At 35.9% G+C, this 27,755-nt stretch overlaps 3 protein-coding genes across 3 annotated transcripts; all 3 read right to left on the reverse strand.

The window, feature by feature from the left end:
- Positions 1 to 8,298: 8,298 nt before the first annotated feature.
- LOC145682724 (uncharacterized) lies at positions 8,299 to 9,642 on the reverse strand. The gene has a single exon (XM_081754110.1). The coding sequence runs from the start codon at positions 9,640 to 9,642 to the stop codon at positions 8,299 to 8,301; it is 1,344 nt and encodes a 447-aa protein (XP_081610236.1).
- Positions 9,643 to 9,918: 276 nt separating this feature from the next.
- Positions 9,919 to 11,202, reverse strand: LOC145682725 (uncharacterized). Its single transcript, XM_081754111.1, has one exon. The coding sequence runs from the start codon at positions 11,200 to 11,202 to the stop codon at positions 9,919 to 9,921; it is 1,284 nt and encodes a 427-aa protein (XP_081610237.1).
- Positions 11,203 to 25,311: 14,109 nt separating this feature from the next.
- Positions 25,312 to 25,962, reverse strand: LOC145682726 (uncharacterized). The gene has a single exon (XM_081754112.1). It carries the CDS (start codon positions 25,960 to 25,962, stop codon positions 25,312 to 25,314), a length of 651 nt encoding a protein of 216 aa, XP_081610238.1.
- Between the last annotated feature and the right edge of the window lie 1,793 nt (positions 25,963 to 27,755).

The following is a 27,755-nucleotide window of genomic DNA, read 5'->3' on the forward strand; positions in this document are numbered from 1 at the left end:
AAATTCAGCTACTACTGTATACGGGCCGGGTGTCAGCGGGTGAGGAATACCGAGACATGTATAAATAGCCCATATTGATTGATACTAGTGTCAAATCCATAGTTTTCGCGGTCACTGAAATGAATGGTGATACTTCCACAGGTGTTGACTTCCAAATACAGCCCCCATGCGAAGAATGGGTATATTAAGCTAGTATTACAATAAGAGTTATGAGCAAGAAGAACAAAAAAATTTTTTTTGATAAACTAAATATTGGCAGGAGAAATTAGATAGTTTCGATTATACAGGCTGATATTACGTGATTCTTTTGTATCTGGGAAGCCATGTTTTGTACCTTCTAAAAGAAAGATACTGTTTTCTTAAATGTTATTATACTAAGCTATTCAAAGAATATTAAATATGAATATCATTAATAAACATTATATGTGCATACTGAACATTATTATTACTACTGAGAACATATCTGTATGTTAATATAAAAATGAAAGGAGTGGTGGATTGTTAGCTAACATGTTTCATTGCATTACAATTATAACAACAAATAATATCACATTCTGAGTGTAGCTATTTCAAGGCACTAAGTAAGGAAATATTTATTCCTATTAGTACTATAGGTTCCAATAGCTTGTGCAGAAAATAATATACAATATTTAACAATAGACACAACAAATTAATGGGAACCATTACAACACTAATGATAAAAAGAACGAAATTAATATATCTAATGATCGGTAGTGATAGTTGAGTATTTGAGTAATTTAACGTGTCACTTGAAAACCATTCTAATCACTATCAGTCATGTCTAAGTCCAAAGTATCAATCCAAGAATATTAAAGGATAATTACCGTTATACCAGGTGAAAAGTACATTATGGTGGTTGAAGTGCGTCGATATTTGAAATGCAAGCTATTCGAAATACCTTTTTTTCCTTCTTTTGTTATTTCTAAGCACAGTATTTACATAATACGGATATGCATTTTCAGTTTGCATTTCTATACATCACCTGTTGTTGTCATCATTCAATATTCCGGTCTGTTTTTCACTTTACATATTTTCTTTCTGGTTATAAAATACGTTTTTATAATTTTTTTAAATATTACTAATAATTGTTTTAAACTATATAATAGTAGTATTGACAAGACAATTTACAAAATGGTTTTCTGTTAAATGTCGTGGTATCAATACGAAGCACATAAACGAAATGGTTCCATTTTTAAAAACACTTTTGTGGCCAGGTTCGTGCAAGTTCAAATAGCGGGTCAGTACTCATGTGTACATCATTACTATCATCCCTTGACTTAATACACAAAATTTTGTTGTGTTAAATGCCGTGGTATCAGTACCACATGTAACGAGCCATCTGTCTCGATATTCCAGGACCTACGAAAAATTGAGTCGTCCAAGAATAATTTAAACCAAAAATAGTGAGAAAACGAAGTGGTAAAAAACATGGTTGATTATAATTAGAGATGCAAGGGCTCGGAGAAAACCGGCTTTTTTGAAAAAAACTCGTTTTTTTCTTCTTCGCTTTTTTGCTTGGGAAATTTTGGTCTTTTTTAAAAAAAATGTTGCTTTAAATTGACAAAGCATACTTTCTTTCGCTTCTCTACAGCACAAGAACTCATTTGATTAGTGGTTGAGGTAGATAATAATATAGAACCTCTAAAATAAACAATGAATTTCGAAAAGATTTTTTAAAACTCTTAACATATTTACATTATGAATTCCAAAGGATTCACCAATATAAATATAATAATTTTTAACTTCTTATACACAAAAATAAGTATTTTTTTTAAAAAAAGATACACAAATAACTAGCAAAATTGTATTTAGTTTGAAGTATGTTTGTTTGAAGTATTGAATTGTTTGAAGTATTTTTACGTCAAAATATCACACACCCTCTTTTTGAAACAACAAATAAAACATGAGAGAAATATATTTATATGATAATCTTAAAAGCTGCACATCAAGAGCTTGGTTTCGGGTGGTTCTGTACATTCTTGAATTTTTAAAGTTTTAACTTCATATACATTGTATGAATATTTCGAACAAATTTTTCATTCATTGATCACATACGTAATAATGTTACTACCTATTAGGTGCTTGGAATCTGCAAAATCGGTAAAATTCCGAATTCTGTAATGCACTGACTGTTTCTTAAGCTTGTTCAGAATCGGAAAAGTACCAAATTTTCTGTTAATGGATCATATGCGTAATAGACTGTTCATCTGATCGTGCGGTTTCCTAGGCTTTTAATTACCATCACGGTTTACCCAGTCCTGAATGTTTCTGAATTTTTAACGACACATCATTAATAAAACTTTTTTTAAAAAAAGAGAAAAACTATGGAAAACGTTAAAGAAGAGTCGAAAGAATCAATCACTGTTCCAATTCACAAGAAAGGCGACAAAACTGAATGTAATAATTATCAAGGCATTTCTCTTAACATTCTATTAACAAGATTGATTCCACACGCAGATGAAATAATTGGAGATTATCAGTGTGAATTTAGGGAAATCGATCAACTATCGACCAGTTATTTACTATTCGATAAATACTCGAAATGAAATGGAAATATATTACCCAGTACATTAGCTGTTCATTGGTTTTAATAAAGGCTTACGACTCGGATAGGAGGGAAACATTGTACAACATTCTTACAGAATTCGGAAAAGCTAGTTAGATTAATTAAAATGTGTATAAATGAATCCCAAAGTAAAGTCCGAGTAGAAAATTCTTGTCCATGAGCTTCCACGTTGAGAATGGTTTGAAACAAGGAGGTGCGTTATCGTCATTATTGTCCAGCTTTGTTCCGGAGTACGCTATAAGGAATATTAAAGATAGCAACCAGGCCCTAGAGCTGAATTGTATTCACCAGGTCACGGCTTATGCTGATGATGTAATTTTAATAGGGGGTGATGGGAGAACAATAGAAAGAAATGCATAGACCTTACTAAACGCTTGCAGCAACATTGGTTTAGAAGTAAATGCAGAGAAAACTAAATATATGGAAGTTCACCAGGATCGTAATATGGCAAATTATGGATGCGTTAAAATATCAAATAATACTTTCGACAAAGTGGATACTGTCAAATATCTGGGATCAATATTACCAGACCAAAATCATATCCACAAAGAAATTAAGTGTCGACTGAAACCAGTAAATTCATGTTATTATTTAGTTCAAAGTATTTTGTCGTCTCGAATTCTGTCGAGGAATTTAAAGCTTAAAATATATAAAACGATATTCATGCCTGTTGTGTTTAATGGTTGCGAAACATGGTCGCTTGAGGGAAGAATACAGACTGAAAGTATTTGAAAATAAAATCCTGAGAGGAATATTCGGATCCAAGAGAAACGGGAATGAGGGAAACTTCATAACGAAGAACGCATAATTTATACGGTTTACCAAACATCGTTACGGGCATCAAGTCTAGGAGGCTCAGGTGGGCAGGTCATGCAGCCAGAATGGAAGAAGGTAGGAACGGTTTCAAAGTTTTAACTGGAAATGCAATCAGAAAACGTACATTAGGAAGACTGGGAGGACAATATTAAAGTGGATCTCGCAGAAATAGGAATACAAAGTAAAAACTGGATCCAGTTGGCTAAGGATTGAAGTCAGTGGAGAGCTTTTGTGAACGCGGCATTGAACCTTCGGATTCCATAGGCCATAGAGAGAGAATATATTTAAGTTAAGCACAACTGCACAACAACCATGAGTGAGTGGTTAGCTTATGCGCTTCTATCGTAATGTCCGGGATTCAACCCCGCATTCGACCATTTTGACAAACATTTTTCTTAATTGTGTGCGTGAATGTAGAGATAATGCGTGTACTATGAGTTCTGGCCGACTTCCTTTCTTATCGTTTTTAAATCGTTGTTATTACTAATTACCAGCAGTGACTGATTTGCGAAGGGGGTTAGGGTAGGGATGTTTTACAGGTGAAGGCTGTACCCCGAAATTACAGAATTTCTAAAACAAACGAAATATTTGTTATGCCTTTACTCATAAACTTCAACCTCTTCTCAAATAAAAATTAGGTATTTTTAGAAAACTAAACATTAATAAGAAAAACCCCCTCCCTAAATACTTTTCTAAATCCAACACTAATTATCAGTATAAAATGGTCTTCAAGGTTGTATCCGGAAGGTTATTGCTGAATATACAAAAAAAGAAACGAAATATTACTTATGCTTGTACTCACAAACTCCTAAATAAAAATTAGGAAATTTTAGAAAAAACAAACATTAAGCAGAGAAACACCTCCTAAAATACTTTTCTGAATCCGCTACTGATTATTTGTATAAAATGGTATTCAAGTTTGTTTCCGGATGATTATTGCTAAATCATTGCACAGCTACAGTATAACAAAAATGTGGAAGTACGCCTTGACAGATATACTGACAAACGTACGCTCTGACGGATATATTGAAAAACAGAAGTTTAACTTATGTACTAGAAGCTAGAGTAGGCCTACTAATCTCCAGGAAATGAAACATGGAAGACTAAAATGAAATGATGTAGAAAAGAAAAAATGTCGATAACTCAGATTTTAAAATAAAGTTAAATGTCTTCTACAGTTGCCCTCAAATACTACGTACTTTATGTTTACTTTAATTCATAAAACATGTTCCATCCATCAGGATGGTGAATTCCAGAGCGAAATATAGCATTTACGTCATGAAATCTTATTTAACTTTAGAATATACTATAAGAAAGCTATTTAAATAGAAAAATCATGAAAATGAAAAAAGCCAAAATTTAAAAATTTCTCGTTTTTTCCCGAAAAAGCAGGCTTTTTATGTGCAAAAAACCATCGATTCAAAAAAGCCGGCTTTTTTGCATCTCTAATTATAATATCTCAGATTGTGATTTTTGAAAGATATGATTAGTCATTCATTGAAATTGCATTCTGTATAAAAATCACTTTTATTGTTGCCTTAAAAAGAAAAGAAGAAAAGTAAGGTTGTAAAAGAACGATAGATTCGCCTCTTTGGTTTCGCTGCTGGAGGAAAAAATGAATGAATTGCGTAAGAGGGGGCGTGGCTTATCACGCGACGAGGGTTTCGAGCCAGCGTAACACGGTATGTTCGCTAACTAGTTCCCTGACCATCAGCCGTTGTAGAACTTCCTTTCCTGTGTTGTACGTTTGGTTCGTTGTCGATGTGTTTCGCTTATTGAGTGTCTAAGCGGAAAACTAGGGGCAGTTTGGAAGTTTGTGCCAGTGAAATGAAAGGAGTATTTTTAATATGTTTAGTATATTTCTTGTTGTTTTCTTTGTTGTTTAATGCCAAAGAGTGATATTAGTGATTAAAGAGAAAATGGCAATCTTTAAGAATGAGACTGGAGCCGGACCAGTTAGCTTTTTCCGGGGAACTTTAAATGTCAATAGTGAAGTGATGCTTTTTGTTCTCAGTGCTTTCTTTTATTGAATTAGTAGGCTCAGCGACTTGTGAAGTAGTGCCCGGTTGCGAGTTAATATGGCATTATTCACAATTTGAAGAATTGTATTTGTGTAGTGTAAGATTGAAGTCAAATTGTGGCTGGTTGATTGTTTTTGGAATTCCGAGCTTAATTCGATATTTTGTCGCATTTTGCAATATTACTCTTCGATTAGCCTTGCTTTGATTTGCTTGATTCTTGGCCGAATTACGGTGATATTTCATTGGCTGGCAGTAAAGCTACCAAATTGTCGTTTTCTAAGATTTTAGAAAGTGCAGACTTGAAAAGCCAGAGGTTACCATATTTTCTTACATTGAATGAAGGTAAAATAAGATACATAAAATCAAGGAGAGTGTGAATTACTTGAAGAAATAAATGAAAAGAAGTTGTGTCACGTTCCATAATTGTATTGTAAGCTTGTGATTTTGTCTTCTGCTTTGTTATTCAGAAATATGTAGGAGAAATTATAGCTAGTTTAGATATTAGAAATTATCTGAATTTTGAAAGATTTTATTGATAAACTGAGTAATTTCGAGAGACATTTTCATGCTTGATTTTGTTCTAACTATAGAGTATTCAGAATTTAGATTAAAATTATTAATAAGTATTATTCAGGACTTGTCGTGCAGGAATACATCTACTCTTTTTTAGAAGTTGAGAATTTAATTAAAATTAATTGAAATATACTGACGAAATTCCCTTAATGATCTTTTTGAGTATCAAAGCGTAGTATTAATTGATATTACATATTGTTTGGATATTTCCATTATTGTATAACTGAATAACATAAAAACTTAGCTTTTCTTCTTTGCGTTATTATTCTTATTATTATATGTGATAATCATTTCGTGTATATATGTCATTCTAACTTAATAGTATATATACACGAATATTACCTTGTTTAAATAAAATTCTACAAAAATTGAAATCTTGTGTTTACTTTGTATGTTTATACGTTTATCCTAATTTATTTAATTTGTTGTAGAATATTGGATCATGTTGTCAGCGTTTCGATCAATACGGCATGAGGAGGATCTTATCCGCAAGTCCCATCTGCCACGTCTTGTCTAAGGAAGTTCAAATCGAGAGTTTTATTATTGTTCTTCTTATTATTATTGTTAGTGTTATTTTTATTGTAATTAATTTTGAAACCTCTCGATTTGGATTCGAGCTCAGGAAGCTAGGTGGAGGTGGACGTTACCCACAGCATGTGTCCACCGTGTCAAAGCTCATGCGATCATCATCACTGTCATCCCTTTATTTAGTTTACAAAATATTTTTTTGCTAAATGTCAATACTACAGCACATAAATGAAATGAATCCAATTTACAATTTCTTTCGTGGCCAGGGTCGAGCACGTTCACTAGCGGATCAGAACTCGTACGATCACCATCATTATCTTCCCATCATTTAATATACCAGATTTTATTCTGCTAAAATGTCGTGGTATAGGACCAGAGCGCATACATGAAGTGGTTCCAATTAAAAAAAAAACTTTTTGGCCAGGGTGCTGCACGTTCATCAACGTGATAGAACTCATGCGATGATCATCATTATGAACCTTTTTTAATATGCAAAATATTGCTAAGTTAAATGTCGTGGTATCAATAGCACACAACATAAACGCAATGGATCCAATTTACAAAAACTTCTGTTGCCAGTGGCGTGCACGTTCACTAGCGGGGCACAACTTATACTATCCTCTTCATTATCATCAGTTAACTTAATATACAAAGTTTCCTCTGTTAAACGACGTGGTAACGATATCACAGCACATAAACGAAATGGATCCAATTTACAAAATATTTTCTAGCCGTGGTTGTGCACGTTTAGAAGAGGGTCACAACTCATACGATCACTATCATTATCATCCCTTGATTTAACATACATTTTTTTCTTAAATGTCGTGGTATCAAAACCACATCACATTAAAAAGTGGTTCCAATTTACGAAAACTTTAATGGTCAGGCTCGTTCACCTTCACTAGCGAGTTAGAACACATGCGATCATCATCACGATCATCCCTTTGTTTAACCCATTGCGTCCCCTTAGCATTGACCCTACAATGCAGAGACAAAACTTGACTATTTTTAAGAGGACTGTTACATTTATAAATCTTTCCTTGGAGATACTGATCACAGCTACCTATCAATCTTGTGCTTTGGCATTTGAGCTAATCCAGTTCTTTAACTCTTCTGCAACAAAATTGTTAATAGAAAACTCGTTAAGGAGTATTGTACTATAAATTCCCGTGAGTATAAGCTCGATTGTGTTCGAAAATATAGCATGTATTTACCCAGTATATGTTCGTTCTATCATAAATTTGAGGTACGTATATGCTAGATTATAAGATTATTAAATGGTTTTGGAGGACCATCTGCTGCTTGTACAGAAATTTTTTTTTGTTTACCATAGACGCTGATTGATAACAAGTGAATAAAGCTGTGTTGAAATTTGTATTTAAACTGCAATTACTTACAAGTATCTTCACCACTTCTACAAACACACATAAAACTAACTTCTGCCTTTGAAAGAGTCACAAAACAGATATACCACAACACTGGCGTATTAGCATGAATATTATAGGTTAATGTATCTTGAAATGTATATTAAACACTACTATTTAATGAGTAAAAAGAAGCACACGGAAGGAACTACATCAGGTAGTTCATGTTCGACTTGTCCAACAACACTGCCATCTATCTGAGAAACACAAATTCTGCTATGACGTAAGCAAAAACAAATGAAGATAATAATGCAATAAAAATGAAATATATAAGCATTAAATGACTATCAAACATACTCCCTCCCGTTGGAATACAAAGTATCCAACCAAGCATGAATTATAAAGAAAATTAACTGTTCACAGTGTCTTCATTCGGAAGAGGAACTAACTTTGATAATGACCTCTTATAAGTCCCAGTCTTTGTACGAACTGATACTACACGCACTAATCCATCCTTGCCTGGAAATACTTCTTCAACAATTCCTAACTTCCAAGAAAGTGGAGGAAAGTTGTCTTCTTTCAACAGGACGAGAGTTTCAGGTTTAATATTGAGTTGAACTGGTGTCCATTTTTGACGCTGCTGTAAACTATGAAGATAATCTTGTGACCATTTCTTCCAAATATGCTGTTGGTACCTCTGGATTCGTTGCCAATGACTCAAGCGATTTTCAACAGCACTAGTTAAATCTGGTTCAGGGAAAGATGTAATAGGGCCACCAACTAAAAAATGGCCTGGAGTAAGGTAACTGAAAGTCTCGTACGAATCTGGTAAAGCTATGAGAGGGCGAGAATTAAGACAAGCTTCTATCTGACAAAGAAGCGTTAATAATTCTTCGTATGTTAAAACGGCATTGCCAGCTACTCTTCGAAGATGGTACTTCATAGATTTGACAGCACTCTCCCATACTCCTCCAAATGAAGGACTGCACGGAGGCGAAAACTTCCATTCGAAATTTTCCTCTGCTGCAAAAGCCTGAATCCTGTCGCTGAACTCCTTAACTTGGAATAGAAGGTATAATTCTTTGAGCTCATTTTTCGCTCCCTGAAATGTAGTGGCATTGTCACTGGTGATTGTCACCCATTTTCCTCTTCTGGATGTGAATCGACGAAGAGCTACTATGAAAGCCTCTGATGTGAGATCAGAAACTAATTCCAAATGAATGGCTCTCGTAGACAAACATGTGAAAACTGCGACGTAGCATTTTCTTGTGTTCTTGCTTCTTGAAGAGCCCAATTTAATGTGGAAAGGTCCGGCATAGTCAACGTCAATATGAGTAAATGCCTTACTTGAACACACTCTTGTGGATGGTAATTGTCCCATTAACTGTTGTGCTACTGAGACCTTAAAACGGTAGCATGTATTGCAATGATGTATTACATGCTTTATAGTTTGTCGGATTTTAGATATCCAATATCTTTCTCGAATTGAAGACATAAGCAATTGAGGACCGGCGTGCATTAATCTTCTGTGCTCGTGTTCAATTAAAAGACGAATGAATTGGCTTTTAGGATGTAAAATTATTTGAAGCTTATTATTAAATTCAAGATCACTATTTTCTAATCTACCACTTACTCGAACAATATTTTCCTTATCTAAAAAAGGATGCAATGTTCGCAACGAACTCTGCTTAGAAACTTGCTTCTCACGTTGAAGATCCTTGATATCTTGTAAAAAGTATGACTGCTGTGTCATCCTAACACAGGTCTGTGTAGCATGTTGAATATCAGACGCTAAGAGTGATCCACAGTGTTTGTTTTTGGGATTTCTTGCGTTGTGAATAAATCTTTTACATAATGCGATAACTCTTAACAGTCGAGTGAGTTTTGAAAATCTTAAGAGGATTTCTTCAGTTTCAACTTGAGAGAGTAATGTATTAGTAAATGATTTTTGACATTCTTCTGGAATATCTTCAAAATCCTGAGTGTCGTCTGGCAACGAAGAAGGCCAATGAGTAGCTTCTTGCTGCAACTAAACTGGTCCATGCCACCAAAGTTGATTCTGCTGAATGGCTTTAGAGTCAATTCCTCTTGAAATGAGATCTGCGGGATTATCTCGCGATAGAACATGTTTCCCATCGCTTACATGTGTTAGTTCCTGAATCTGTGATACACGGTTTGCTACAAACGGTTTCCAACGATGGGCTGGCGATGCTAACCAAGCTAGAACTATTTGAGAATCTGTCCACAGATGAATGCTAGATACTGTTAGTCTCAATGCTGCTAAAGTTTTGTTTATAAGTTTCGCAAGAAGAACTGCAGCACATAACTCTAATCTTGGCAAAGTAGTCCTTTTAATAGGTGCAACCTTTGACTTTGAACATAACAGATGACTGACGGTGGATCCGTTGGTATTAGTAGATCTAACATACACACAACACCCATAAGCCTTTTCTGAGGAATCTGCAAAACCATGGATTTGAATTTCTTTAACGTTTCCTGGCACTAATACAAATCTTGGAATTTGCACATCATTGATCATTGGCAGTTGCAAATAAAGTTTGTTCCACTGATAAGTTAATTCCATGGGAAGAAGGTCGTCCCATGCTATGTTTACTAACCATAACTGCTGAAGAAATAATTTATACTTAATCACTACTGGAGACAACCATCCAGCAGGGTCAAATATTTTTGCAATGATACTGGCAACACTGCGTTCCGTAGTTTGTTGAGATGAATTCTTATTTACATTAACTAAGTTAACATTAATAAAAAATGTGTCAGAGGTGGGATTCCATGAAATTCCTAACGTCTTGATACCTTCCGTGTGAAAGTGAATAAGTCTCTGAGTTTCTTTTAACGTTTCAGGAATGGAGTTTAACACTGAGACATCATTGGAACACCATTTCCTTAAAACGAATCCTTCCCTTTGTAGTAATCTTGTCAAGTCACTATACATCTGAAGTGCACCTTGAACACTATTAGATCCCCCTACATAATCGTCAATATAGAAATCACGTTCTAGTGCTTCACAAGCTCTGGGAAAGTTAACTGCTTCACCTTGTGCTAACTGCCGCAAGCACCTTGTAGCAAGAAACGAACTTGAAGATAATCCATACGTTACTGTTTCAAGACTGTAAACGAATATGGGATCCTGATAAGATTTCCTCCACAAAATGGATTGAAGAGGTTGATCATTTGGATGCATAGCTACTGCCCGATACATTTTAGCAATATCAGCAACTAGAGCCACTTGATGAGTACGAAATCGAAGTACAATGGAAACCAAATCTTCTTGTACTGTAGGACCTACCATTTGTATGCTATTCAGTGATTCTCCACTTGTAGAGGGGGCAAGATCCATCAAATACTTCACGTAATTTAGTTGTGCTTGAATCCTTAAATACACAATGATGAGGTATGAAGTTTCTAACTACACTATAAAAAATATCGGGAAGGTTTCTCACCTTCGGGGAACCTTTTTGCAAAGAAAAGTCTAGGTTTCCGGATAAATTAACAGAACGTTTCTCCATTTTAACAAAAAAAAAAAAAAAAAAAGACATTTTCCGTAAGAAATCAGAAAGGATTCGATGTGGTCAGAAATATGTACAATCCTTTTATCATCGGAAACAAGTTTTCTTTATTTTTAAGGAATTTTCTCATACATTTCCCATAATTTGATGTTACTTTTCCTTTATTTCACGGTAAACTGGCTTTACCAGGCTACTCGGAAACTTTTTTGGTGATGCATCATGGGAGTAATAACATCCATGTTTATTTAATGAGTAGTGCTATTATTTATATTACGCCTTTTTGTCGATTAATTTGGAAATAAATAATAAGAGCGTCGAGTAAATGGTAGGGTATAATGTAATAAACAGTTTTATTAGTTTTTCTTATTTGTGGTTACAGTTGTGATTATTTAATTCGTGTTTTTAGCATAATGAATGAGCGTAAACAGTAATGCGGCCTTGTACATAATGCATATTTTCAGCATAATGCGCGTAAACACTCATAATATTATTAGTTTTGGGTTCACTCGAACACGCAGTTCGGGTTATGTTTAGCAGAAGAGTCAAGAAGCACGTAAAAAAAACACAACATTTACAGGAGAAATGGATGATGCAAGTATTTAGACCAAAATAAGGTTACCAAATCTGGGTTCAATCGAGCAGATGGTTCTACAAGATAGAAAATCTATAGGTAAAATACGATGTGAAACACTTTTGTGAATAAATGAGAGTGTGAATATAAGTAGTTAGTGTTAGTGCACAGCATACTGAAAAGACAAATAGGCATATGCTTTACCACTATCCTCGTTTACGCGTATACTCTCCATCGCTGACGCGCCTGCTCCCTACGGATGCACCCTCGCTGACGCTCGTGCCTCCTTACTGCGCTCCTGCCCTGACTCAGTTAGATAGCATTTGTGCTTTTTAATGGCCATCTAGCACATATTGGTACGTGTTTTATGCACTGTAGTTTTTATGTTACATGTCCAAACTGTATTTATACCAGGGTATGCCCATGTGGGCCCAGCCCGAAAAAATCCACTTAAAACCAACCTGGGTTTTTGATCAATTTTTTAGTATATTATTGATACAACTAAGGTGATCACATTGTAAGTGATTTTTATCACATTTTAGACTTTCCTTGTGTGGATTAGAGGTTTTCACGTTAAGGTATACAACAACATTCAACATAAGACCTTTATAAAATTCTGAATGCACTGAATGAATTTATAAAAAAGAAAAAGAAACTTACCTTAGCTTGCGATAGTTATAGAGCAAATTAATGTATGAATTATGCTTATAACCTATTTAAAGTAAAATAACCAATTTTGTACTTTAGAAAATATTTTCCATGAATAGTATGCTCATCTACTTGGCGACACCGAGGGACATTATCACTCATATGTTTGACTGGTTTAAGGTCATAGGTGCCGGTACTAATAGTGCATATGTAAAACTATTAGTATTATTTCTCACCTTTGATGTAAAACACAAGGTTCTTCAACTAAAATTTGGTTTTCCAACAATAACAGTTTAATTCAGTCATTTGTTGCTACTCTTAAAATAAGCATTCTGTAGAATCAAAAACAGCAATAGCGTAAAAATTCTTGTCAAATTTAAGAAGCTTAATGCTTGGGATTCCGAAGACTATGTAACGCTTACTATTTCAAGTGCTGAGTTCAAATTTCCGTACTAGTGGAAGTTTTGATGTACACGCCGTGAAAGAAGTGCTCGGAAAATTCCCAAATTAAACGCAGAAGGATTGGAAATGAATACTTCAACAATAAAACTATTTATTTTACGCTTAAGCCTGCCATACGGATCCCGTATTTTAACTCCGTTCCATTTCTGCTATCAGTATCAGCTTATTCGAAAAGTGAAAAACAAAAAATTCTGACATTGGCTGGAAATCCTCTAATTAGTGAATGAACAGTGCGCTGTTGTATGTAACAGTTTCGAGGAGGTTATAACACCACCCTCTCCGACTTGATAGCGAGCGAAATTTGCAATGCTACTTTTTCCATTGCACTTGACGGAAGCTCGGGTACTCTCCGGAACATAAAAAAAAGAATAAATAAAAAAAATAAATAAATAAAAAATAAAAATAAATAAATAAAGTAATAAAAAAAAGATGGCTTTGAGTGTTTCTACATTTACAAATATAGGAAAGATGACTTAACCTTTTCTTCAGCAACACATTAGATAAGTTAACAAGAACTATAATCTTTTTCAGATGCTAGGGGCACAGAATTGTGGTTTGGTCCAGGTCTTAGAAAAATGTAAATCTGGTCCTGAATCACACACGACACAAGGAGAAAAATCAGCTTTTCATCAGATTAAACTGACGAACGTAATTTTGGCAGATACAGCCATGTAAATAAATATTGCTAAACGCGCGAAAAATATTGAAAGTAGATTGTACCACTGATTTAAATAATTTGCATATTACTTTCCTGTAAAGCATTTTTATAACACATCTTAAGTTTTTAGGCATCTTCAGTCTATACCATTAATTGCAGGGTACGAACAGAGAAAAGCAGCTGTTGCTTAGTGAACTTTCGCCTATTATATTATTGAAAAAAAAATAAAATAAAATGAAATCTTTTAGTTTTAGTCTCACGGTTATGCGTGCTATGCTCAAGGTAACGGTGATGATGAGAAATGATTGAAATGACGGAATGAAGAAAGTAGGAGGAAATGTGAGAATCCCGAGAAAACTCACGCACAAGGTGTTTGTCCACCACAAAGCTCACTTGGCGCGAGCTGGGATCGAACTAGGAACCCCATGCACTAGAGGTGAACGCTCTACCACTGAGCCACCGCGGCCTATTATAGGGGAAACCGTTGTACCTTGAGCATAGTGTACCTTGGAACACTCGCATGTTTCTGAGCTCCTATACTATCTAGAGGTGATTCAATGAACTATATGATGCTTTGACATTGTCAGACAGTGCCATCGTGGCTTTCGTTGTGCTCAGAAGCGTATGTGATTTATGAAAGTGAAAAACTCTTTTTTAGGGATAAAACGAACTATTTAGAAATTCAAATATTGTTTTTTAGTGCCATTACTGTTTGTTGTTTGTATAATCTGTAATAATCAATTAGTTCAGGGGGATTAGGTGCGCATTTTTGTGACTTGCTTTTCTACTCTGAATGTAGCGTTATCATTATTGCGCCATTTTAGTAATTGTCTACAGCCTCTTGTACCATGAAACAGAGACATATCTTGTACCTTGGAACATGTTCCAAGGTACATGAACTCATTTTCAAGTGTATTTTTTGAACATTCTTTTATTATCGTTGCAGGAACCGAAATGCCAAGAGGCAAGATAGGAAACAAAAGACCTGCCATTAACCCAAATTCAATCAAGAACGCAATTAAAGCAGTCATTCCCGAGCCTGGGTAGCGTATTTCAATTCGTGAAGTTTGCAAAGTTTGCCACCTGTCTTTAGCTACTTTATCTCGACATCTGAAATATTTTAGACAGTTAGAGAAAAAACATTTGAGTATAGTTTGAAATGTGAGGACGGAGGGGAGAGATTAACTACATACATAACAAATGTGGCTAATGACCACATCGATAACCATTAAACGCACTTATCTGTCGAGGCTGTTGAGATGGTTGCTGAAGCTGGAGCTGTCATGCTGACTCCCCATTCGCATACTTCAGGACTACAATCACCGGATGTGGCTGTTTACGGTTCTTTTAAATGTTTTTATAACTAAGTTGTGGAAGAATGTTTACATAATAATCAGGAGAAACATTTTGATATTTATGCTGTGGCCGAAGTGTTGGGAATTATCTACCCGGGCGTGCCTTCAGCACATCAAATATCACCAGTGGTTTTCGCTGTTCAGGGATTTATCCTATAGATAAAATAATTTCCTTGGAGTTACACTTTTTACCAGCTTCACTAACAGACCATCGGCCGGATTGTCATCTAAATGATATACGTGAAAAGGATAACACTCTGGTGCGTGAACGAAACGAAATAATTGTGCAACTCGTGCAAGTTTTGCCTTCTACATCAGTCTTTAAAGAGGAAGTACAGTCAACCAGAAAGCACAAATTTCGTAAAGTACAAAATGTCGAAGAAAGACTATCACAGGTAGAAGTAGAGTAGTAAGAGACACACTTGCAAAGCAACAATTGAAAGATAAGAAAGAGCACAGAGCCACACAGAAAGGAAATAAGAAGCAAGAACAGCAAAGAAAATGAAAGAACAAATCCAATAGAAAAGATAGTTTCGAAACATCTGATGAAGAATCTGAGAACATAAGCCTGTATGAAAATTATGATAGTGATGTTAAGCTTATGGACACAGAAGTTGAATTAGACTAAAACATTGAAGCCATAACGTCAATCCGGATGACTATGTGTTGGAGCAGTTTAAGAAAAACGAAGCATTGAATTTTATGGAGGAAAGATTTGTTGAGTTGAATCTAATTACAACGAATTTAAAATTAAGTTATTTAAGCATATTTCAGGTACTGCAAATAAATTTTATGAAGAGTTTGCAGGACAGTCTGAAGTGAATGCATCTGATATTATAGTGAAACTGCCACCATCCGTTCGGCCAATAGGCTCCAGTAGTGTGTCTGAACAATTGTGGTTTCAAGTGGATTTGGTTTTTATAATTGAGTAACATTGAGGTACATAAGTAATAGAACACGTAGGCCGAGACCATTTCCACGAATAAGTCAATATTTCCTAATTTATTAATTCCTTATGTTATCTTCTGATAGGCCCTGATTAGAATTAGAACATAGTATGCCCAACATATAATCAATTTTGTAACTGTTTTAGAGCCTTTGTTCCTTGTTTTTTCTACAGGATTTTAAGAATAGACTAACAAACTTTAGTTATTGCTAGGATTACGAATCTTTCAATAAACAAATAAGGTTAACCTTCCGATTAATATTAGGTTCAATATGAAGGTAAAAGCTTGCCTGATTAGAGTAAGTATTAAAATTTCCATTCTTTTCTTTCACACGCTTTTATATATTTAAACAACAAATCTGGATATAGAAAATAAATCTTAGAATAATTATTTGTGACTTTATTTCTGTGAATTACCATATTAGAAATATATGTTCCAAGGTACATGAGGCTGTGTTCCAAGGTACATGAGTATTTGTACCATGGAACACTTTCTTGGGAATTTTTGAAAACTTAAAATCATAACGAAGAACAGAAATAAGAACCTAAATAATGACACAATTTCATTCAGAAAACATCAAAGTTTAAATGCACTGCAATAGAATTGCAGAAATAACTGTTGGTAATATTATATCTTGAAAAACGCAAAAAGTGTTCCATGGTACAACAGTTTCCCCTACTTTTGTCCATAAGCAGATTACAGTTCATTGCATTGTGTTGGAAAGTTGAGGAAGGGGGGGGGGATCTGAGGTGTCCCGTATTCTCATGGAGAGAATATGACAGGTTCATTTACGCTGGAAGATCTTAATTTCATATAAGACATTTTAAAACATTTATTTATTACATACAACATGAATTCTATCTTTGTTTTAATTTAATAGACCCCTTTTGGTATTCATATCTGGCGAACGTCAGTCAGGCTTCTGGATGACTTGGTTTACATTTGTTCGTTTGTCTGCCGAGCTCCTTCATGGCTACGCGGTTAGTGTACGCGTCTTCGGCGTGGGACCCGGGTTTGCTTCCCGGAGGGAGCTCATGTGGTTCGGATTCCACGTTAATCAGTAGGTCCCGTCTCATATAGCCTCGCTGCTGAAAGGGACGTTAAACACAAAATCAACTCAACTCGTTTGTCTGCCTCTACCACAGACACTACAGGGTACAAATTTCGGCCTTTTAAGTTCAAATTTTCAGAATACAAGCACGAGACACTCTAAATTTCCTGTATAGATTTTGGCGTCATACCAACGTAAAATTTCAAAATGGCTGCCAATATTTGAAAACAGCGAGTATCTACGCCACGAAGCGCAATTTTCTTTTAAGTTGAAATTTTGACAGTGGAAGCACGAGATATGTTAAATTTGCTGTATAGATTTTTTCGGCGATCGAATGTAAAATTTCAAAATGGCGGCCATTTTTTTTTTCAAAACAGCAGTAAGTAGAAAATTGTTGCAAGTTGTGACAATGACAATCTTAAAATATAAATCACATTTTAACACTTTTACGCCAAAGACATTGAAATATTTCGAAAAAACCCGATTAAACCCGAGAAAAACCTAACTAACCCGAAAATACCCGAAAAAACCCATATGGGCCCAGGTGGGTTGGGCTTTTTCAAAAAAGCCCGGGTTTTTTCAAACCCTGATTTATACTATTCCCTCCTGCAGTCAGTTTGTAAGTGATGATGGAGTTCCTCATTTCGTGCATGCTCTGCTAAAATAAATATAAAGATTTGACCTAACCTGAAAAGGTAAGAAATATGTCTAAATTTGGTAGAACCGTCTGCTCGAGTAATGCCTCAAATCTAATCTAACCTAACGTGAACTAGCTGATATTAACCTAACGTTAGTAGAAGTAAGCAAAATTCGGTAAGAGTGCACTTTGTACAGAAGGTTCATAGGAACAGCATTTATTCCGAAGTTGGGCGTCCGCTTTCGCATTGTTTTTTCGCTGTTATCTCCTTTGCACACTTTCTGCAATTTGTTATTAGGTTCATTAATCCGTGCTCTTAACAAACTTTTAAAAGATTTTGCTCGTTATCAACGTATTGCTTCACAAATGTTAAAACTGTTAGTTAATTGCCCTTGTACATTCGCCATGTTGATAACATAAATGCTCGTTTCTTTCCCACAATGCAACTGTTCGGTTACCTTGCGCCAAGTACTTCCCTCCACTCGCCGTATAGTCCCATGTTTATAGCCGCTTATATATAACAAATAAACATATTTTTCGAGACCCTCATATATTATGAAGTGCACAAACGATCAAATTATCCATATCTTTCACGTAAATTTTAAAAATTTTGCTGGAAACGGACGCCTAACTTTGGAACTTAACCCGTTAGGATAGCTAAACAACCCTACGGGGCTTCTAACCTCCTTTGCTCGCTCAATTATGTTTTGTGAAATAAGTAACACTTCAGATCTTATATTTGCAACATAGGGAGAAAAATTAAAATATACCCACAATCTTACCCGGAATTCTATCATTTTTTCGAAAATTTTGCTAGACCTCTACACTACCATAATCTAACATAATATAACCTAATCTAAACTAACCTAATGTAAAGACAAATTACTAAAATTGTAATATTTTTACAAACAATTCCTGAACTCTTTCTGCTAAATATAAGCCGATGGTCAAGAGAGGATGTAGAAGGTGAAATCTGGGGGGGGGGGGGGCAGCCAGAATCCCAGACTATGGTAGGTATATCATGATATGACTAGAAGCTTCCAAAAATATATAAATAGTAACTAAAATGATGTTTGTCACAAAAAAGGGGATCCTAGGTTTCAACGGCCCCGGCCTAGATCCGCCACTGACGACGGATCTACCAAATAAAATTCATTTCAATATGCTGTAGACTGACAGTAATTACTTATATTCACACTGTCGTTTATTCATGAAAAATGCTTCACATCGTATTTTACCTATAAATTTTCTGAGTGAGAGTGCTCTTCCACTATCCTCATTTATGCGTATACCCCCGTCGCTCACGCGTCTAATCGCTACGGACTAACCACCTCGCTACCTAGCCTTCCTGCTGCGCTCCTGCCCTGACACGTTGAGCCCTTTTAGGATTTATGGTATGTTTATATACCATGGCGGAGTATCGTGTTTCACAACTTATTTAGGTTCTATACCAGGTATTTAAGTCATTTTTTATTGGTCAATTCAAGGATGGACCAAAAAACAACCCAGGTTCGTCTTGGAAGCGGATGGTCAACTTACTGACGCGGAGGGGCATGACTTTTTTTTTTCCGAAGGCAGATTTCTCACGCTCTTAATTTTCAAGATAACTAATTGAAACTTTGCACATGATTGTGTGTACTTTTGTGTATGTATCATATTTTTTTAGATCCTTACGTGAAACTGGGACCGGGCCCGAGGCGCGCAAGTGTTCCCAGAAATGACTTTTTCTAAAAAATTCCCGATTTTCCGGGTTCAGATGTATTGTACGGATACGTGAGTGATACCGTTGAAAAGCGCTCGTTATTCTAAGCAAGATGACGTTTGAACCAGGACTTTAGGCCAAACAGTAATGACGCAGTAAAATTTTGACGCAGTAAAATTTTGACGCAGTAAAGTATTATATACGCACATTATTTATATAACTTTTTTAGAAAAAGAAATCAGATCCCTACGTGAACTCAGGGCCGGACCAGAGGGGCGAAAAAATCTAGATTGTTTTCGATAAATCTCCCGGTTTATCCCGTTTCAGTTTAATACGAACACCGTTGGCGAGTGATAACGTTGGAAAGGATGCTCTATCGTAAAAAAAAAAAGAGATAGATATGAGTCATGATTCTACGAAAATAGTAAAGAAAGGAGTAACTCTTTGAGTGAAAGTCTAAAATTTATCTCAAAAATGTAAAATTCTAAGAGAGTTGGATAGCATTTTTGCTTTTTAGTGGCCACCTAGCACAAGTTGGGTTGTACTTTATGCACTTTGGTTTTTAAGCCTTACTAAGCCCACACGAAATCAATCTGGAAGTGGTAATAGAGCTCCTCATATAGTGCATGCGCTGCTAAAAAAAAAAAAAAAGCTTGACCCTAATCTGTAATTGTAAGAAATGTGTTAAAATTTGGTAGATCCGTCTTCTCGACTAAAGCCTTATTTTTCACAAACGTCCCATACATGGAGTAGACGTCGTATACCATTACCGTATAATTAACGAGAAGTGTCTTTCTTAAGCTTAATGGCTGCGGGCACGGGGGGGGGGGGATTATGTGCGAACGAGCTCATCAACTTTAGAAAATTTTGGACTGTATATATAGGCGAAAGGGATACTTGGCGCAATAGTATCAATAATACCAAGACAACAGCGCCTAAGTTTACCTAACCTACGTCAGTGGGAACGCAAAGGTTCAGAACCTAACTAACTAACATATGTCACTGGAGACGCAATCAATCAGTATTTTCGCGCGTTTTACTTTGTCAGCGGCAGACGCAAGTGGCCACTAAATCTGGCGGACTAATCGTAAGACTATGACATATTTTGAAATCTAAACAGTTTCTTCTGACTTTTTTTTTTTTTTTTTTTTTTTGTAAATAATGTGCAACGGGACATATTAGAACGCAGGACATCAGTGTAGTATTTAGTCGTTTCTACAAAATTTGCTCGTGAGCTTCTCCGTGGGAGAACCGGGTTCGATTCCCGGCGGATACTCATGTGGTTCGGATTCCACGTTAATCAGTAGTTCCCGTCACATATAGCCTCGCTACTGAAAGGGACGCTAAACTCAAAATCAACTCAACTCAATATTCGATCGATCTTCCAGTACTTACTGCGTAATGAGCTTCTTCGGCACATTACCCGCGATGGGTATATTCTTTTTATTGATCATACATAAAATGGTAAATCATAGAGACAGATAGGATAGATAACATAGGATTGTTTGAGCACAAGGGAATGTTACGCAAAGTGTGTTTGTAGGCTTGTACAGATCCTTTTTCTACCGTATGTTTTAACATTATGGATGTCAATAGTAGGCACACACACACAACAATGGTAGGCACGTATACACCTGAAACTAATTGTATTAAGTACAAGAGGCAAAACTGTACTAATCATTCCTCAAATCATAAATAAGTTTTGGTATCGTTTTTATCCTTGTACTTAATGCAATTCTGACAAATTGGTTAGGTTAGCTTATCTTAAATCACCTATTGTTATGATAGAGCGCGGTAGATCGAGGGTATGTCCAAGTGGGCCCACCCCAAAAGAAGTTGTTTTTTTCGGGTTTGACCCACTTGAAAACCTGCCTGGGTTAAGACAAACGAAGTTCCACTATGAGCGTCTTACCAAAAGGTTTTAGTGTATGAGCACTTTCGGCCGACATCTTGGGAAATGGCGTTTTTCTCTACACCTTCGGTACATATGGGAAAATTTTGACCCAACAAGCGAGGTTCGATTCAGAGCGACTAGACTTCGGGCTTACTACAATGATTTTATTTTACTTTTTCTCCCTTTGCTTCGCAATTTCTTGGAATATGTTTACCAAACGAATGTTCTTTGGTTCAACTTAATGTGCTTAAATGTGTTTCGAGTGATATCTTCCAGTGCCCAGGACGTAACAGGGTTTACCCAAGTGGGCCCAGCCCGATAAAAAACCGGTTTGGATTGGACGCACCTGAAAACCACACCCGGGTTTTTGAGCTTTTAGTTAATGTATTATTGGTACAACTAAGGTGATCACATTGAAAGTGATTTTTATCAGATTTTGGACTTTCCTTGGGCGAGTTAGATGCTTTTATGTTAAAGTATACAACAACAACATAGTTCTGAATGACGGATATATATATTTTATTTTGGTTCATTATAGGCCAGAAAATTGTAGATTTTATTTGTCCCTTTTTGCCTTTTTCGGCGTTTTGTTTTTTATATATTGGTCATTTTAAAAGCTTTTTATGAGTCTTAACGTCAATTTTTGCACTTCCTCTTTCAACAAAAAAATTACTGGCCATTAACACGAATCACCACCATCTCTTAAACATCTTTTCTTTAGTAAAAAAAAATTTCCAATCATAAGACATTCTTCAACGACTGGATTGATAAAACCAGATCTGTATCAATCACAAATCCGAAAAGGTGGCGCAACAATGTCCTCGACCAAAAGGGGTGAGAGGGGAAGTTTTCTTATTTTAGTTTGTACTTCAGTTTGTGGAAGAAGGACAGACTGTTAAGCTTCCTGAAGTTTGTATTTCTTGAGCATTACTTTCATTAAATATGTAATTCTAATTAAACTAGGTCTTATTTTTACGTGCTTATTTCCAGTTTCTAGATCCTTTTAAAGATATTTTTAGATATTTTATAGGTCCTTTTTAGATAATTTTTAGGTCTTCAACATCCGGGTCCTAGCAATCATGAAACAAGCTGTCGACTCTCCCCTGGAGTCTTGCACGGGTGTTAAAAGCAGGAAGAAAATGAATAGAAACATCAAGTAATAAAAAGGAACGGATTTACCAAGGGGAAGAGCTGTGTGCAACACCCAAAAAAAGGACGTCAGTCTTACGTACCTAGACCTTAATGTAGGAAGACAAAAGAGCAAATTCATTACCAGTGTGCACCACAAGCCAACAGCAGGTACACAGTACATTCATTATAAATCTGCACATTCAGCAAGTGCCAAAGCAAATATTTGGATTTTTTTTTTTTTGCAAGCCATACCTCTTATTTCCTTAAAAACAGACTAACAGACAGAGATTGAATTCCTGATGAAACCGGATACTCTCAAGGGGTATCCAGCTTCATTATTATAGATAATTGTTATAATCGGGTGAAAAGGAATTTAAGTCCCGATAAAACTGAAACCAACATAAAGGATGAAAAAATGAAGTGGATTGCCTATTTTTCCCAGATTGACAACTGCAGTAAATAGGATTTGCACACAATATGGTTTTCTTACAGCTTTATAGCCACCTAAAACTTTACAAAAGAACATCACCCGATTTAAGTTATTACACTGATTTCAATGAAAAATATGGTATTTATGAAATAAAATTCAGTTTCTAAGAGAGTTATAGGCAAAATGAAAATAAATTTAAAAGTCCGAGTAAAGGAATACATTAGAGATTCGAAAGCGGAAAATCCGGTGTGAGGTTTTTCGAAACATTTAAAAGAAACGCAGCACAGGGTAGAAGATTCAAAAATTTTATTTGGAGCTAGAAATGAAGTAGAGAGACTGGTTTTTGAAAATGTATTTATTCATTAAAAAAAAAATAATAATAATAATAATAAATCTAGACAAGGGCTAACTGAGTGACGAATGGGAGGCGGTTATCGTAATATTTTCACAGCATTGGCATGACAATAAAAATAACATGAGTTGGCAACCTTCCAGGTCTAGGTATGGAACTGCCGTCCCTTTGTGTGTGTGTGCACGTATTTCACAAAGTTCTCCTTCTTGGTAAGTCCGTTCCTTCTGATTACTTAATGTTTCTGTTCTGTTTCTTCCTCTTTTTTAACCTCCGTGTACAAGACTCCAGGGGAGAGTCGAAATCTTGGAATTTTAAAGATTCAGGAATTACAGAAACCTCTGTAAGTAGGAAGGAGCTCCTTTGTGGCTAAGCGGTTAGCGTACACGCCTTTGACGTGGGAGACCCAGGTTCGATTCCCGGCGGAAGCTCATGTGGTTCGAATTCAGCGTAAATCAATAGGCCCACGACTCATATAACCTCGCTGCTGAACGGGACGTTAAACTCAAAATCAACTCAACTCTATGAGTAGAATAATAGTTACAATTCCTGAGCGTGGTTTTGCAATGTCTTCCTTCTTTTTGTTTAAAATTTGGGGTAGAATGGGTTGAATGACGGTAATGTATATGCTATAGTTGAATGATGGTAAACATACGGTATAGTTTTGGTCTTAAAGTTTAACTATAAAACTACATTTTTTTTAATAATATAAGACTACATTAAAGGGAACAGTGATTTTGGAACAAATAAACTATTTAAGTTCAATCCTCTGCTTTTTGCATCCTGTGGTATTTTACCCGTTTCGTATTATCTCACCATCTTTTCTTACGAAATGATGCCTGATTTTTAATTTTATACAGCACAGAGTCCTTCTGAATTTTGTTTGATCCGTCAAAGATGATAGTGCAATGTAATTCGTGTTTTTTTTTTTTTTTTTTTTTTTTTTTGTCTTCAATTCCACAAATCCAGCTGTTTCCCTCGGATACCATGAACTATTTAAACTGATTAAAAACATTGAAGATGCACTTATAGCTGGCAATTTCTATTTTCTTCTTTCAATCAACTTAAAAGTTTCAATGTTCTCCTAGGGAGATATATAGGTTTGACTTGCAGAATTGAAAACAATCAAGAGTTTTGTGGCAAAGCGGTAAGCGTACGTGCCTTTGGCGTGCGAGACTCGGGTTCGATTCCCGGCCGGAGCTTATGTGGATCGGATTCCACATTAGGTCTCATCTCATATATCCTCGCTGCTGAAGGGACGTTAAACTCAAAATCAACTCAACTCAACATCGAAGATTTTTTTTTAAAAAAAACATATATAATATAATTGTATTAGCATCTTTTATGGTTCATAATATAATATTCAGAAGGTATCTATGGCGTATAGAATTTAAAATCAGAAAGAAAAAATAGGATGTTTCCGAAAGAAATCGGAAAAGCTTTACTATTGAACCTTTCCGGGAAAATGCGGGCAGCTCCGGAGGCAGAGACGTTTCCGAAGAATATCGGAAACTACATTTTTCCAATTCGCTAAGAAACACGTATGTTTCCGAAAACTATGGGAAAGACGTTTGGAAACTTTTCCGACCCAAGTCAGAAAACTTTTCCGATCGTTTTCGGAAACCTACAAGTTTCTTAGTTAGTCGGAAAACTACAGTTTCCGAAATTCCTCGGAAACGTCTCTGCCCCCGGAGCTGCCCGCATTTTTCCGGAAACCTAGAGAAACTTTTTTTACAGTGTACACTGTCCTTAACCACTTCACTTAACGTACCAATAGGATGCATATGTCCTAATTGTTCATACTCATCCATAAAGGCTATGTAGTCCTGTTTCAGTTGAGGTTCACGATTCAATTTGCGTTCAAGTTGACGAAACCGTGTCTGAGCTGAATGTAATGAATCACCAAGCGTGGCCTTGTCCTTCTTTAACGGGAGACGAACCACATAACATTCGCTTGAGTCACGAGTAGTGTTATTCTTAAAATGCTGTTCACAAGCTACTTCTTCAGGGGACAATAACTTCGTATGGAATTCCTCCGATTCCCAAAAACGCTGAAGTTATTGGCTGAGATTGTCTTCGGATCTGATGAAGAACGTTAACGCTGAGTTACTGGCTTGTGTACTGGGAATTTTTCCTGCTATCACCCCTCCTAGTTCAGTGTTCTGAAGTACTGGATAAGAGCCAGGTCTAGTCCTTCTTTCTGGTTTTAGAATGTTAAAAAACACATCACACCCTAACAAAAGATCTATTTTTGAAGGTGTATTGAAGCTTGGATCTGCTAGATTGATATCTGTAGGGATGCCCCATGCCTTGCAATCAATCATCTCTGTTGGCATCAAGTTAGTTATGTTTGGAAGAACCGAACACGTAACTTGAATGGTAAAGTCATTTATTGTTGATTTCATCTGAATGTTAACACAAAAGTTTGCTGCTGATGTTGAGTTATTTACTCCTTGTATTGGCACGTGATGCTTGATTTTCTTCAAACGATGACGCTGAACAAAATCTTCAGTAATAAAACTCGTTTGGGAAGCTGCATCTAAAAGTGCCCGACAGTTGACCCAATTTCCCGCACTGTCCTTGACCTTCACAATTGCCGTAGCAACTAAAGTCTGTGACGAACTCTGTTGCTTGACCGAACAATACGATGCTTGAGGCGTACCGTAACCATTGCTAAGGGATGAAATTCCGGTATCTGGAGACACCATACCACTGTTGGTACTATTTGAATGCTGAGTATGTACTGACGCTTCGTCACCCTTCGATACAGTTCTGTCTGTATGAAGCAAAGTATTATGTTTAGCATTGCAGTGTCTACATGTTCCAGACTTGCACTGAGATGAATTATGATTTTCACTACGAAAACAGTTAAAACAAATGTTTTCTTTACGCAAATATTTATACTTCTGATTGATTGGAGCACTTTTGAATAACTCACAAGCAGGGATGAATTCAGTGGGTAGCACGGGGGGAATCTCCCCTCCCGAAGAAAATTTATTCCCCCCCGGAGAAACTCAAAACATTTCAGTCACAAAATGTAGAAATTACTTCACCCAATTATTTGCTTTTCTTTCCGTGCACGTGCAGACGAAATTCGATCTGTCAATATACATATAAATGACGCAGACTCATCCTATATAAATATTAAACATGTAACATCTAAGATAGGATACCAAATAGTGAATTAAACTTGTATTTCTTAACGCTATGACCGAGTTTGGCAGAACATGAAATTGTTAACTGTTGAAGAAAGTTTTGTATTTTAGTAGGTACTATACTCTCGCCCTATATTATATATTAGTAGGTAGCATTAGCACAGATTGAGATAGGAAAGGAAAGATAGAGAAGATCTTTCGATCATTCTATATGATCTCTGATGTCAGCAGACTTCAGTTCTTGAAATTGTACAGTTCTTGCATTATCTGAAATAGAGCGCCTAAATCCCATTTCTCGCGTCGGAAGTAACAGACGTAATGTGTTTTACGACTGTTAAAGTAAACACACCTTTCTTTAATTAAAAATAAGTCAGTTAAAGGGTGAGATTCAGAGGGCGTCATTTAGAGGGATCAGGGAGGAACAGTTATCCTTCCTGGGTTACAAATTTATATAGAATTTATCAATATAATAGTATCAATATATATTTATCAATATAAGTGAAAGATTGCTATTGAAGGTGATGAAGATCCTGTTCCATGTGGGGGAGGCAAGCGGGGCGACGGCCCCGGGCGCCGAAATAAGTGCGATGTGGACATGTGCACATATATAAAATGAATGGAAAAAAGTAATGAAAAGTGCTCAAAATCAAGGAAAAGCAGGGTTTACTTTTTAAAATTTTCTCACCTTTCGCGGCTGGTCCGTCGACCTCACTCATATATACGGGGGTGCCTTCGTATACACTCGCGCCAAGCGCTGATTTTCAACGACACGGCACTAATGCTACTTAAGATTTCGTAAACTAAACTATTGATGTGTATGCAGTAAAGAAACCAAGGCCAATATGCTTAATTTAGAATCAGAAGTGTGAGAAAGAGTGATAACTTTTTGTTAAGACATTCCTATCTTTGTTTTAGGACAAAAATATTTGAGTTAATTTAAATCTTTTTAAAAACTTCTACATTAGTAACAAACAGTAACTACTGAATATAGGAAATAATAACAAAAATAGCAACTGTAAATAGCAGTTAAAGTTTAGTCTAAAATATTTTTGCCAGTCTTTATTTAATGTTCTAGATAAAATTAAAGGATTGTTTTTTCAATTGTAATCTCACATAGAATATTTATCAGCAATTAGTCTCACAAGGTACATTCGCGAAGTGTCCTCTCGGGATTCATATAAAACTGATTTAAATGCAAAGTTCTCCATGGCCTAATGTGTATTCTACTAATTTTAGCAGCCCATATGGATAATTTGCATATTTATGAGCCTTCATATACCCGGAATTCAATCACACACTACTATAACGCTCGGTCACAAAATTGCTTTTAGTTTCTTTAGATGTAA

Source organism: Thermobia domestica, chromosome 4, assembly GCF_964235325.1.
Source record: "Thermobia domestica chromosome 4, izTheDome1.hap1.1, whole genome shotgun sequence".
Taxonomy (NCBI): domain Eukaryota; kingdom Metazoa; phylum Arthropoda; class Insecta; order Zygentoma; family Lepismatidae; genus Thermobia; species Thermobia domestica.